The sequence below is a fragment of the Lycorma delicatula genome, chromosome 13, assembly GCF_047948215.1.
Source record: "Lycorma delicatula isolate Av1 chromosome 13, ASM4794821v1, whole genome shotgun sequence".
Lineage (NCBI taxonomy): Eukaryota > Metazoa > Arthropoda > Insecta > Hemiptera > Fulgoridae > Lycorma > Lycorma delicatula.
Window position 1 is genome coordinate 17,735,562 of NC_134467.1, and position 16,233 is coordinate 17,751,794.

Here is a 16,233-nt window from a genome sequence, read left to right on the forward strand (position 1 = left end):
ATAAGCAAATGCAATTACCACTATCGACTTGCCAAGCCTGACACAGCTACAGTGTAAATGTATATGTACCATTAAAAATGTAATCTAGAACAGAATCAGGTTGACCACTCTTGAGATGTCTGTTTAATTGAAACCCAACCACCAAGGAACACAGGTATCCACAGTCGTGCATTAAAATCCATATAAAAATCAACTGCCTTTACAAGGACTTGAACCATAAAACTCAATTTCGAAAATCATCTGATTTTGTGATGACAAATTTAACCACTAGACTAACCTGGCAAGTTTAATAGTATTAGTAGTATTTAATGCAACTTATACAATTAATCATTGAAAAATAATTTTCTTTATTAATTTAAGAGAATTTGTTTAATTTATCTTTACTTTTATTATCTGCTTTATTATTTTTACATTAAAACATAACTTTACATAAACTATCTGTAATTTTTGTAGTACGCGTTTAGGTTAGGATAAGCAGAAGAAAATTCATCACAATAATATTTTATAACTCCTATAAATTACATTTACATTTATAATTGGCTTTGAAAAAAACAAAGCCAGTTTCATTTGTTGAAATAAATAAAAAACAGCATTATAGAAGTAATATACTTAAGGAGAAATTAAAACATATCAATATAATCAGAACTAATATGTAACTTTCTGGTTTTTATTTCACGAAAAAAGTTAATACAAGTTTTTTTTTTAAATTAATGTTTGCCAATTCATATCCAACAGGAATAAAAAAAGCAAAATATAACAACAATTTTCTAGAATTTTTAATAGTTATAATAAAATTTTAAAAGCATTAAGTTGATCTCAAATCAAACTTTGACTAACACCAAAAAAAAATTACTAAGTAATTTATAAAATCTATAAATAAATAAGTTAAGCAATATACATAAAGTATAGTCACATCTGATAAAAACAAAAGAAGTGATTCAAAATGAAGTAATAACTTACTCTTATATGCAAGATCAATCACACAACCAACCGCCATACGAGCAGCCGGCGCTGTATGTAATTCATTCCACGTTGTATCTGAATCTACTCCAACACCACCACATGGCAAACGAACAAAACTCTTTATCGGCAACTGTGATAATTTACTCATATCTAATTTCTGTCTATTAAAAGGGTTTGTGCCTACAATTAAACAATAAAAACTATTAATAACAAAAAATGTACAACTTTTATGATATGTTAAAGTAGTTAAGTTTAAAATTTATTAATTAATTACTTTCTTAATAACTGAAATCATGTTATATACATTTTTTTATACTCACAATAACTAGGTTTTACTAGAGTCATTTGGAAAGTTCACAGCCTGACAGAGAAATGGTGTAAGTATGACCAAATGACTAAGGTATTTGTAAAGTATAATCCTTTTGAAGGCGTACTGCAAAGTTTCATATGCGTATATTTAGTTGCTTATTTGTAATAATTAAGTAAAGTTTTGACATTTTCTAACAAATGGATAAAACTGTAGTTTGGGGTGCTATAAAGTACTGTATTATAAAATATTTAACTCCGACATACAAGCAAAAACAAGTTAGGATTTTACTTAAAAGTATGCCTCCTTTTTGTTTTCAATGATAAAAAAGTGGGTGACTGAATTTAAAAGTGATTGTACATCAGTTCAAAATGATGAACGCTCAGGATACTCAAAAACCGCTACGACTGATAAAATCATCACAAAAATCCAAAACGTTCTGTTAAAACATCCCCAACTAACAATACATGAGTTTGCTGATATCATAAAAATCTTGATAGACCATGTCCACTACACTTTACACAATGTTTAGGGTATGAAAAAGCTTTTTGCTCTATGGATACCAAGTTTGTTTAAGTCGACCAAAAACGCATTTGACTGAACATGTTAACATCCCTTGAAACAGTCCTTAATAACATTTATATCTATTTAAATATGATTCTGGGAGTTTCTTCAACGTTTTATAACCATAGATGAAACATGGTTTAATTATTATATGGTGGAGACAATCAAACAGGGGTAAAAACAGTGGGTGAGAGCAGGTGAAAGTGTGCCAAAGAAAGCAAAAACAGTTCAATTTGCAGGAAAAGTCATGACTATGGATTTTGATATTCTTGTGGTGTGGTGTTCATAGATTATCTGGAAAAAAGTAGGACCATCATCAGGGAGTATTATATTTCACTATGGGAATGGCTGAAAGTAGATGTTCCGGCTGAACATCTCCATCTGGACAAAAAGTGCTCTTTCATCATGATATTAAGCCTGCATACATGTATTGGGTTGTACCTGTAAAATTCTGTGACCTATTACTGAAAGTGCTTTCACATATACCAGATTTGGCTCCCAGTGATTACGTCCTCTTCCCAAACCTGACGAAGTAGTTCGCAGGACGAAGATTCACTTCAAATGATAAGGTCAAAGTTGAGACAATAGCTTTTACTGCAGAGTTTGAAAAATCGCATTACAATAAGGGTATTAAAAAGCTGGAAAGTCATTGTCTAGGAGTATCAAATTGCAAGTTGACTAAACAGAAAAAAAGTTTTTTGAAAAATTTTGTTTTATTTGTCAGGCACAGCAGTTTCTAAACAACCCTTGTATTTCTCAATAAAGTAATATTAAGAAATAATTTGATTTCTTGTAACGCTGATCTAATATAAATTCAATTTTGAATATAGTACTAAGAAAGAAGCAAATTCTATAGAAATAATTTCCCTAAAACTTCTTAATCAATTTTTCTTTATTAGTTCCTTTGTTTTTAACTTATTGAGAAAAATTTGCACAAAAAGCAGCCTTTCATATATAGATAAAAAAATTAAAAAGCACCTTAACTGTTACTTTTTATTACATAATAAAAAAACATTAAATTTTAAATAATATCCAAAAAAAATTACAATGAAATTGTAAATCATATAGTAAGAATATCGCAGATATCATTTCTTTCACTCAAAGAACAAAAATTTCTGTAAAATAAATAAAACTGTTTTTAACAAAACGATACTGATGTCAAAAAAGGTAAGACATGACACTACATTTTTATTTCAAAATCTGTTATTAATTCAGAATTTTGTTTAAAAAAAAAAGAGGTTAAATATATGTAAGACATTAGATAGTAAACAATGTTTAAGTGTTCCATATAACAAGACAAAATAGAAAAATTTGTTATAAAACTCTTACCGGCCAATTTCATTAATTAAACAATAAATAACACATATCATATTTACAGAAATAATAGAATTTTTATATTATTTGTTATCTAACTGCTATCTAGCGGCACGATTTGTAAAAGTACCATAAAAAGTTGGAAAAATTACATATTTGAGTCCAGTGATTCATCAAATGGAAAAAAAATGTTGTCTAACAAAATTCAAGGTATTTTTTGAAAGTATTCCTTATTAAAAATCTAATGAAACTGAAATACAATGTTCTCATGATTATTTTATAATTTTTTCCAATTTTCATTTCACTGTTAGGTTAGGTAATGTTTAAAACTGTAAACATAGTTCTTTGACTTTTGACGTCTGCAGACTCTTATTGCAAAAAAGTCTTAATATGTTTCTTGCTTAAAAATAAACATTTTTTTAAAAAGCTCATTTTACACCCCTTCAACATCTTATGTCGAACGTCCAACTGGTATATGATTTTTCAGAATCCGACCATCAGAAAAGGCAAATATGTCAAATAAAAACATCAATACCTAATAACCATTTCCTTATACCAATCTTTTGGTCAATTTTTCTTGTACTATATTGCTAAAACATTCTTCAATCCTTGGTATTTAAAGATTTAATCACTCCCTACTCCATAAAAAATAATCTATATTTTAATATTTAGATTGCATTTAATATAATACTAACCAAATAACAAAGCATGAGGTTCACTGTGACAAACTTGTAATTCTTCTAACGAAGCTTTTCGCGAGCGTATCCTATCACAACGTTGTACAAGACCAGTTTCACCTAGCCTTGCCCATACACTCTGCAATCTACCCCCGTGTTCTAAATGATTTGAATTATCGCCACACATACATGCGTGTTTCAACATTAGACTATCAAATGCCAGACCGGTTGTTAACCTATGCGGACTCCTATAAAAAAAAAAATATTAAAGATGTATTAAAACGTGTAAACTTTATTAATATAAAAAAATGTGATAATAGAAATATAACTCTTAATTGCTGCATTTAAGTAATAAAAAAATGAAACATACCCTGCAGTTGTAGAAGGATTACTACAGGCAGATGTTGCTTCTGGTCCTAATGCAACCAAAGGACTGGATAATGCTCTGGATAAAGGCCTAGCTACATGTGATACTCTAGGACTGAATGCAGAACCTGTTAACAATAAATACATAAAAAAATAACAACTAATGCTACAGAGATCAATCAGTTATCTGATTCAGTTTTAGTTATGTATATATAAATATGTGTGTGTGTACAAACATATACACACACATACATAAACATGGTAAAAGAAAGAGAGGGGGTTACAGGCTGATCTAAGAACTGAGTCAGGTTTTTTTTAGGAAAATACTTACCTAACCCAGAATTACACATATGGAATCATTCATCTGAATTATAGACTCATAGCTAATCCTACACTAGAATATATTTATTTATTTACCAACAATACTTCTCTTTTATGTATCACTAAACCAGTTTATAAAGCATTTATAAACATAAAAATGTTCTTGATAGAAAAAGTTCTTAAATTAAGATAAAATCATTAAAAATGTTTTGTTTTTTTAGAACTTCAACATGGGTAATAAGCTTGGACAGTCTCTAAGGAGAACAGAAGGTTTCGAGATGTAGGTCTACAGGGCTTTTGAGGATAATTTACATAGATTGTGTAACAAATAAAGTGTTTTTGAAAGAACAGAGAAGAGAATAAGCAGATGTTAGATTTGGTGAAAATAAGGAAATTTAACTATTTTGTACACTATGAGAAACTAAGGGTGAAACCAGATTCTATCTTATAACTGAAGGTATAATTAAAAGTAAAAGCCTATCTGGAGAAAGAAACGTATTACTGTGGAAACAATACGGGTAGACATCAGACGAATTGTTTCGAGCAACATTTGACAAGGTTTAAATTGCCAACAGTCATTAAAATGTGTTACCAGAAGAAGAACCAGTCCGGTTTGTTTTTTTGAACCTTCTCATTTTTAGTTAAGTAACAATGTTCGTAACAATGCTTAAACGAATCAGAAAGTGTTAAAGGCATTCTCAAAAATTACAACGCATACCATGCCATGCAGTTAGTGTTAGAGTGAAGTAAGTTTCCTGTTGTTTACTTCACTAAGCCAAATGTGCTGTTGCACATCTGCATACCTAGTCCATTAAAGTGTACAAGATGTCCAACTCTACAAGTTATATCTTCACATTGTTTAACCATAGGGCTGGGGTGGTACAACAGTAATATTCTAAAAAAAGTAACTTTAACTAGTGACTCTTCTATTTAAAATTCTTTTAGGTATAACAATAAGACCGGGCCAAACATTATTAAGTAACAAATTAATACATCCCTTACTACATATAGTCGAGGTATTTGACGTGCTAATTAGCCATTCTGCTCTAATCATTAATTTATTTACATATAACTATTATTCCTAGAAATACATTTGTTACGTTTAAAGTTTTTTTAGTTTTTTAAAAAAATTCTTCAAAATCTTGGAAGGATTAAATTAAAAAATTGAGCACCTTAAGATACGAGGGCTATTCAGAAAGTAAGGAACATTTCCACCTGACGCTGCCAGGCGCATGCCAATCACGTATATATTGGTGTGCTTGTGCTTGGCACCTCAGTCAGCGTCAGGGAGCCAGTGTCAGAGTCAGTCAGCCATGACAACGGGAACATCTCCGCACTGCCTGTTTTTTTTATATACAAATTTGAAATGTGTGCTGCAATCGAAAATCCCGCCAGTTGTGAGGTGCGGTCTATGATTTGTTTTTTGTCGGCAAAAAACTTAAAACCAATAGAAATTCATCGGGAACTGTGTGAAGTGTATGGGAACGACATAATGAGTGAAAGTTCTGTCAGGAAGTGGTGCATTCAGTTTAAAATGGCCGAACAAACGTTCACGATAAAGAGAAGAGTGGACGTCCGAGCATTGTGACTGACGATCTGGTCTCCAAAGTTGACGAAAAGGTTCGTGAAAACCGCCGTTTCACAATAACTGAGCTTTCTCTATGTTTCCCACAAGTTTCACAGACTTTATTGTTTGAAATTGTTTCACAGAAGCTAGGCTACCACAAATTTTGTGCAAGATGGGTGCGTCACTGAGTGGTTGAGATCACAGGCGGTAGAATTCTATGACACAGGAATTTCAAAGCTTGTCCACCGCTATGGTAAAGTGCCTGAATTTGTATGGTGATTATGTTGAAAAGTAGTATTTTAGTCCCTCTTTCACATGTATATAATAAAAAGTTTTTCTTGTACTTGGTTTTTAAAATTCCAAAACGTTCCTTACTTTCTGAATAGCCCTAGTAGCTTTACACTTGTAAAAGCACAGACTCATTTTACAATCTTGAAAGGAGTATGTGATATATCATTAATATATACCATATAAATACTAAATGCTCTTACACTCTTAGGTATATGTTCACATTGCTTCCTCTGTGTAAATGCATAAATACTACACCCCATAAAACAGATTCTTCTCATAGATTGTGAAAAATTTGATAAATTTTGAATTCATGTCAAGATATCTTTGTGTTGAATTTTATTAAATTATTGACGTATTCCAAAAATACAACAGTTCAAAGATTCATATCTTTCTTTATACAAGAGATAAAAAACATTTCTTATAATTAATTTTAATCTATGACATTACTGAAACATGGGAAACACTAAAGACAACTATTGATCTTTTACATGGTACACAGAGATGCTGCTCTGAACATACCTGTTTCCAATCAACAAACTGTTTATAACGTAGTTAAAAATCAGTGTTTGGTAGCTTTTCATTACAAAAAAAAAAATTTCAGTAAGTATTGATATTTTTTTTCATCAATTTAAAAGCTAAATATTCCACCAGATACGTAGGAGATTTAAAATGAAATCACTTAATTTTCTACTAAATATTTCATCTCAAAATTTTCCAAATGGTTTTTAAAAAAATCTAATGCCAATTTATTCATTTGGACTTGGCTGGTTTAATCAAATAGGGAGATTGTAAAATGTTATTTCTGTAGTGTTAAAAACAACCTATTTCCAATGCCAATTTATTTAACTACAATTTAACAGCACACAAACTGCCTCGTTTATCTAATTTGACATATTATACCAGTCAATAAGCTTACAAAAACTACTGTAAAAGTCCAAAAATTAAATAATGAGACAGGTGTCATGGAATTAAAAATCAAACAAAACAACTGATTATTACCTGTATTTTATTCAAAGTACAATCCTTCAGCATCGATACAGCAAGTGGAATGATATAACAACGAATGAAAGAAAGTATCTTGATAATCTTCTTATAATATCATCTTAAGATTCGACATCACAATCTGTTGGATGTCTTCAAATGTTAACAAAAAAATGTCCTTTTACACAATGAACTATTTATTATATTGAAAAAAGGAAATAAATGTATGGAGATTTATCTGGAGAACAGGTTGGATGGTCGACCACAAACATACACACATACCCACTTGATTTTGGACCAAAACTTCCTAGTGAACTTTCATGAAGAAATCAGTTGCTCGGTTCGTAGTATACTTGACCTGGATATATAGAACAATCCTCCTTAACTGTTTCAGAACTCTTGAATAAAAATTCACGGTGTAAATTCTTCTTTAAAGGACAACTTCATCATTTGCTGTTGTAAACCGTCTTATCTTTAACTTTTAAAAATCAATGCCTTTGTGCGATTTTTATTCAACACTTATAATGTGCAATAACAGGATCATAGTGAATAACATCTATAAATCTAATCTAAAATTTTTTAATTAATATGAGCAGTTTGAAGAACATCTGCAGAATAACACACACGGTCTTTGATCATTTGACAAGGATGTGAAACAAAGTGGGAAGCAATTATCTTTTTACTGTACTCTTTTTCGATGATACGCCAAATTGTCTTTGTGTTAAAACCAAAACAATCTGCGATCATTCTCAAAGTAATCTTCTTGAATCTTTTCCATACATGAACTATTTTAATCTCTGTACACAAGATAAACATGTTTTAAAGCACTAAGCTCATAAAATGCACAACGTCTAAGCGCTTTTCTAAAGAAAAACAACATTTTCAATCGGCTTACATAATGTTAATTCGACCATGATTTCCCATTACGTAAACAAAATAGTGCTACCTTTCTTGACATACTTATCATAGGGCTTATGGTGTTACCAAATTGTACATCACGATAATCATATGGGTTACATATTTTGCTCACTAGATGGCACTTGTTTCTTGGTCAATTTAAAAATTTGTCTCATTATTTAATTGTCAGACTTGTGTATTACATTTATTGTTGTTAGATATCATTTCTAGAATTAGGAATGAATATTTTTTGTTCTGTTTAGCTAATTCTTAACTCTTAAATAATGTAAATAAAGCCATCAGATCCCAGTTAAAATCTTAGTTAAATCCATATTCTACCCGTTTCGTTTATTTTTATCTTATTAACTGGTAAAAACAGTTTTCTTAATTATATGTATATATATTTTTTTATAAAATTTTGACTTATACACTGGGTGAACAACAGTAGTATATGTATTTGTGCACGATGATCTGTTTATTTACCTTCACTAACTTGCAGCGTATGTCTCATCATTAGGTCACGTTGTTGTTGTAAAAAGCTTTCCCTTTCTCTTTGTTGTAAACGCATTTCACTTTCCTCAGGTCCACCGCTACCATTACCAGCATTATTTGTACCTCCTCCTTCATCTTCAGCATTCATTAACCTTTTTTCTTTCGCACGTTCACGCTCCCTTTCGCTTCCTTTATCAGTTAAATCTATAACGTGGCAATTCTGAAACAAAAATTAAAAAAAAATTCTTTTATTACTGTAACAAAAAAACTGCATAACTTGTTTTTAATTTTTAAAAAAGGAGAATTATATAAAAAGATTAAAAAAACAAAATATAAATTTTATAAAAGTAATAAAAAATTAGAGGTGGGAAAATTAAGGAAATTTGTTTTAGAGAAAAAATTTTCTAAAAATATTCATATATAGATTAAGCTTAACAAATTTGGTTAAGTAAAGTTTTCTCCAAATCAAATAACACCTTTGATAAAAGTTAGAATAGGAAAAAAGAATTTTCAAAAATATTTTTCTGAATTTTAGGTCTGGGAATCTACAATTTAAAAAAATTATAGACATCTCTTGAAACCCCTATATATGCGGTATAAACTTTCAAAAAATGTATGAAAAATATTTCAACCAAAGGGATAGGGCAAAAGAACAAAAATAATATAACTAATTTATATTTCAATTTTAAGAGGTGGAGTCAATTTGTTAAAATTTTTTTTGGACTATTTATATATGGATTGTGGATAAATTTACGAGAAGAATGAAATTGGGTTTTCACGGCCTATCCATGAAGTTTGGAAAAACATTAATATGATCAATGCCCCAAATAAAAAAATATTTCAGGCAAATTTGAAGAAAATCAATCCTGCCAATCCTGAAATGTACGGCTACAAGCAATGCAACACACATACGCAAACATGTTTTTTTGGTGTAGATGAACTAGGAGGATCCTAAAGCATAAAGATTTGAAAAAAAAAATCTATACCTGATTTTTGACACGATCACCATACCATACTTTTCCACTTAATAGGGAGCTATTCTAGATATATCTGCCGAGAAAGGAAAATTACTTCAAATAATGTTATGTTTAAAAATTGTATACAACTGTAATGGAAAAGTTTTTTTTTTAATTTGGAATTTCAAACCGGGCATTTATTCACATAAATTCTTTTGTTTACTTTGATGTCCAGAATCATTCCTTTAGGTTTTGGAAAAACCTCTCAGAATACTATGTATAACTATGTCAAAAATACTACCACTTGCCAACCTCTGTGGCGGAAGTGTTTAGTGCCTTTCATCTGGATATTTTGGGTTCAAGTCCCTGACAGACATAATATTTTTTTAATGTAAAAAATTCATTATCATCCATCATAAAGATTATTTTCAGTCTTAAACTATTTTTGCTAGTATGAATAAATATATAAATGTAGAAAATAAATAAGATAATAAATTCTTTGTCACATTCAAAAGCATGCAATGATTAATTCATAAACCGAACAGAAGTGTTTACCCGTACTACTGTTCAATGAAAAACAATTAATTATCACCAGAAGCATGTTCAAGGAAAAAAACAATTACAAAGCATTAAATTATACAAGTAAAATAAACTAAAGTTAAATATATATTTACAATTTTTCAAAACATTATAAATAATTATGATTACATACATGTACGTGGTTTATTCAAACAAAAATCTAACTTTTTTTAAAATAATTTATTTATTTGTTATATAATCACATTAATTTACTTTGAAATAAAGATGTTCACTTTTATTAAACTGCTTCGAATAAGTTTTTCAGCTTTTAAAATGTGTTTTAGTGAGCATTTTGTTATCAGCAATTTTCTTTGATCTCTTCTGCTGTATGGAAACTGTCCTTTTATGATGGCTTTCATTTTCAGAAACAAAAAAAGCAATCTATCACTGCCAAATCAAGAATGCTGAAGGTATGAATTTTAAGGGGCATCTGGATGCATTTTGAATTCCTCTATCAAACAGATCAGTTTTTATTACTTCACAGACAATCAACCAATAATTTCCTCATATCACAACATTTAACATGAATATCATTGAATGATGTCAACAGCCATCCATTGCACCATTATCAACAGATATTCTGGCCGATCTGAAATGCTCATGCAAATGATAACTTTGAATACGAGTCATACATTCTTTTCCATCAGTCTTTTACAATACTTACAGTGTCTCTATAAATGTATAAATTGATTTTTAAGAATCCTTTCTTTCATTATAGAAATCATTTCAAGCATCAAACACAACCTAACTTAATCAGCCTTGAAATGAAAGAATGTAGAGAGATGGGAAAATTATACCTAAAGAATTTCATTGTATGTAACAAACAGAATTCCATCAGTAGAATAGAAAGTAGAAATATAATAAAAGTTTCGTAAGTTTCATCGTTTTTGAACAAACTTGTATTTCAAAATAAAATAAAAGTTATTAAAGACTTTTTCAGTTCATGAAAATAAATTGAAAAAGTAATGTATTTTGCAATGTAATAAAAAAAAAATATATATATATATATATACCTCAGCTGAGTCATCCGCTTCAGGCGTATCTTCCAACTGACTACCGCTAAGTGACTGAGCACGACTTACAACTCTTGTTAATACAGTCTGACGAATTTGCTGAAATAATAAAATTAATTTATTAAATATAAAAATGTTAAAAAATTTTTTTAAAAAACTGTATCTTAAATAAAATTAATTTCTTTGTAATAAGCATTCAGACCAAATGTTATTTGGTTTGCTTAATAAAACATTAAAAAAAAGATCATATATATATATATATATATATATATACATACATAAAAACAACAACTTAACCACCAAACACAGTAACAGAAAATCTTAAGAAAACCAACATCAACAGTCGACTTCTGTGGGATCCTGTATAAAAAATTACATCAACAAATAACCAAAAACAAAAAGGAAATAAAAATTTTGAAAACAAAAATCTCAACAACCACAAAATTTGCAATAACATAGCTTCACTACCACACTGGAATGATTGTCTTATTACTATGGTTAGTGGTTAAGTTGTTGTTTTTTTAGTTTAATTGGCACAGTGGTCAGTATGTTGATTAATTATTTTAATTTTCAGAAAGATATATAGATATACGAGGATGTTCAATAATTGAGACAAGTTAATGTAGAGAGAAAACGGTTTATTCATTATAATGAAACCTTATGAAGGTCAAGATGGCAACCTTCAGAACACTGTTCGTTCATAATTATGCTAAACATAACCCCTTTTGTTGATTTCAGAATGTCTACTTCGCTTGAAACGTGTACACTGGAAGAGTAACGTTCAGTGATAACATTTTTGCTATCAGAAAGTGTGAAACCAATGGAAATTTACTTAAGAATGTTGAAACAGTATTGTGAAAAGTGTTTAAACTGTAGTAACATACACAAGGGGGTGGAACAGTTTAATTTGGCCAGAACAAGAGAGAAAGTTAGTTGGGAGGTGTTGCAACATCCTCCTTACATTCCAGACCTCGCCCCGTCTGATTTTCATTTGTTTGGCCCGCTCAAAAACTTTTTACACGACAAGAAATTCGATGACAACAAAGTGGTCAAAAAAGCGGTAAACCTATGGTTCAAACAGCAAAGCACTTCTACACTACAGGAATCAGAAAGCTCACAGACTGGTGGAACAAGTGTCTAAATGTTGCTGGAGACTATGTAGAAAAGTAGTGTAAGTTTCATTGTCATTGATGAATCATTTTTTATCTACATCAATCTGGTTAATTATTGAACACCCCTTGTGTGTGTATATATATATATATATATATATATATATATAAATATATATGTGTGTGTGTACTTATTCTGTAAATATCTAAAAAGATTTTATCTTTAAAAACTTATCTTAAATACATCAGTCTATTTTCATTTTCAAACATAAATTTTTTAATGCTAATTCCTCAGTATCTACTGAAAAATATTAGTTAAAAATAGAAATGACAAAGATTTTAAGTAGTTTTAAATTTTAAAACTATTTTTAAGCATTTCCTAATGTTCAGATTTATTTTAAAAACATTTAACATAGCACTTTCTTTATATATATATATATATGGGTATAAAAAAAAAAATCATTTAAATATACATCCAGTCTTTATTACTAATATAAAAAACTTAAGAAAATAAAAAATGTAATATAAAATTTCTGGATTAGATTCAATCTTTTTACTTCCTTGTTTGAAGTAAAGGAAGTACTGTGATCGTGAAAAATTTTCAGATTTGAACAGAAATATCCATTTTGAGTAGTTTTGGTGTGACTTCTGTACATATGTATCTTGCATAACCCAAAAATGATTAGCCATAGTATGTTGAAATTTTGGATTTAACTGTTGTAAATCTAGTTGTGCACCTCCCCTTTTGATTGCAATTGACTGAACCAAAAGTGTTCAAAAGAAGCTGAAAATCCCCCAAAAATTTGATTTTGGACTTTTTTTTCTTAACTGCAGTAATAAGCTCTCATTGAGAGGTTTTCAACAACTTATCATAAGTGGTACTTATTTTCATTGGTTCCAGAGTTATAGCCAAATAAAATTTTAATTAATGAAATATTTGGATCTTACAAGGGAAGGCAGATCGGTTCGAATCAGACTTCAACTTCTTTTTTTTTTAGTTCTTTTTTTTTCTAATTTAAATATATTGATTTATTAATAATTATTAACCCTGTGAATGTAAAAAAAAATTACAATAGATAATTATTCAATAACAATAAAAAAAATCAGAAGTTATTAGTGAAATAAAATTTTATGTACTTTTAAAAATGTGTATATGTAATTTAACAGGCATTGTTACATATGTGTATATGTAAGAGACTTGGTGAATCATCCGATTATTTAATATTAACTGAAAATTATAATTTAGAATCACATTATTTTTGGATTTTCAAGTTTAATTTCTGTTTAATTATTCTGGAATTTCTGTTTAATTTTATCTACATTAAAGTTAACTACTGAGTGACTGAAAAGTAGACGCTTATAAGAACAACATATACACTGAGGCATACATGCCCGACCTTTAATAAATTGCAAAAAATCGTATCTTTTTGTTCATTACTCCTCTGTTATTGTCAGACAATATTCTCCCTAAGGCGGAGCTGATCGTCATTTTGTTTTTATTTGTTTTTTGTAGCCGATCATTTAATCGCTCTTTGGTTTGACGTAATTCTTCTGATCTTAATTTGTGTACACGTTCTCTAGCTTTCAAATTTTTTCTTTTTATATTCATCATCCTCTCTTAATCTTGTTACATATACACATTTTTGATGTGTATAAGTAACAAGATATATGTATGTGATATATGTAACAAGTATATGTAATTTAATAGGCGTACAAAAGAAGTCGTGTGGTGTCCACAGCAGATTTTTTAAAAATATATAAATAAATAATAAGTAACCTTATATGAATTTATATTCCTTTTATTAAAAAAAATAAAAAATAATAAGAAAAGCCATAACTGAAACTTCAGTTGCAATGACTTACATATATATAGTAGATGGTTTTCCATACATATGAATTTTAAAAATTGTATACTGTGTATCTATTATGATAAATATAACTGCCACTTAATGGCACAAATTTTGCATGAATTACCCAGCAATACCGGTCAAATATAACTTGACAAAAATACAGGTTTTATGAAAGTAATGAATCCTAAAACTTCTTTTAGGATATTTCTTCTATCCTAAAAACTTCTTTTTTAGGATATAATTATTTGCATATAATATAAGTGGCAAAACTAATTTAATAATAACAGCCCTTTAAGTGAACTGTAAATGCAAAAATTTTCTTAATAATAAAGATTAAAAAAAAATTTGAGCCAAAAAACAAATATACAGAAATAGTATAAAAAATAAGTGTGTGGTCACATTCAGGATAAACACTGGCCATGTAGTAAATGAATGTGATTATTTTAAAAACTGTAAAGGAGTGTCTGTTAGAAAGATCTATTGGTGAATACGGAAATTAATGACTTTGCACCAAAATTAGAGCATCTGTAATAAATAAATAAAAAAATGTATATATTTTTCAGAGGCGGGGATTCAATAAAATTTTAAGAAAAATTTTTCTAAAAATATTCATATATGGTATAAGCTTAACAAATTTGTTTAAATAAAATTTTCTATAAATCTATCATCACTTCAATAAAAGCTAAAAAAGAAAACTTTCAAAATTTTGACCAGGGAATTTAAATTTAAAAAAAAATCTAGACAGTTATTGATAGCTCAATATATGCAGTATAAACTATCAAAAAATTTGAACTGGAGGGGGATAAAACAAAAGAACACAAAAATATATTTCAATTTTAAGAAATGGGGGTTGATTTTTCATAAAAAGATTTTTTGGATTATTTATATTAACTAGGTAAAGATTTTTCTTTAAGAAATTTTTCTCTAAAATACCTTTACAGAAAATCAAAATTTGTTTTCTTGCGATATCCCCCCATCCCATAAGATAATCTGAAAAAAATATACAATCAATCCCCCATTAATAGTAATATTTTGAGCTAAATTTGAAGAAGTTTGATTCAGTCAATCATGAGATAAAAGGCCAAAAGAAATGCGACACACATAAGTACGCTTATATGTATGTACATATGTTTTTTGGTCTAGATGAACTAGCCGAATCCTAAAACATAAAGATTTTTAAAAAAATCCAACACCCTACATCCTATTTTTGGCAATACCACTAAACTTTCCCCTTTAATATATTTATTATAGATACATTCGCCGGGAATGCAGTATATAATAATTCATCTGTTAGTCTTGTTTAGAAAAGAACAAACGTTTTGTATTTTTATGAGTTGCATAAATTATATTTTTATAATATTTTTAAAAATAAATACAGAGTAAGTTAGTCAGAAAATTCCTAAGATTTAGAGGGATATATTTCACAAGCAGTCGAATTCACAAAATTTAAAACTGGAATGAACAGATTAATTTGATTGTAACTAAATCAAAAGATTTGCCATATTTCTAACAATATTTTACAAATATATATATATATAAAAGTTCATTTGCAATATATGAGATACAAAGTAACAAATATACATGAATTATAGAGTAAATATGAATAAAAATTAACAAAGTTGTGCAAATGTTTATTTATTTATTTTTTTCTGCTGTTTAGATTGCAACATATGTTTATAACATGAGTTAAAGAATTATTTATGCAGTTACTAAAGATATTATATAAATTTGTAACTAAGTAATAATCTGATTATATTTTTATGTAAGTTTATAAGATATATTTAAACTTTATTTATGTAAAATCTATTTTCACGCGTAATCGTAACTGCATCCACAAGTTTTAAAATTATTATAGAAGAATAAATTTTTAACTAATAGCCCTTTAGTATCATTAGTAAATGTGGTCCAACTTTTGCTGTTATTTATTATAACCATGATCACTCTAAATTACCATGTAGCAGCATTTTTCATATTAAATTCAGGTAT

General features: G+C 28.7%; 1 protein-coding gene across 4 annotated transcripts in view; it reads right to left on the minus strand.

Annotated features, from left to right (window-relative positions):
* The window catches only part of HDAC4 (histone deacetylase 4), a 425,916-nt gene that overhangs the window by 13,197 nt on the left and 396,486 nt on the right, over positions 1 to 16,233 (minus strand). For all 4 annotated transcript variants that reach the window (XR_012758717.1, XM_075381378.1, XM_075381376.1 and 1 more), the window contains 5 exons: positions 11,289 to 11,387; positions 8,732 to 8,960; positions 4,196 to 4,319; positions 3,844 to 4,073; positions 961 to 1,143 (listed from right to left, as the gene is read on the minus strand). Coding sequence is in view for 3 of the 4 variants with exons in the window: in XM_075381378.1 (XP_075237493.1) it covers positions 961 to 1,143; positions 3,844 to 4,073; positions 4,196 to 4,319; positions 8,732 to 8,960; positions 11,289 to 11,387 (865 nt within the window). In the remaining variant the exon portion in view is untranslated. The remainder of the gene's footprint in view (positions 1 to 960; positions 1,144 to 3,843; positions 4,074 to 4,195; positions 4,320 to 8,731; positions 8,961 to 11,288; positions 11,388 to 16,233) is intronic.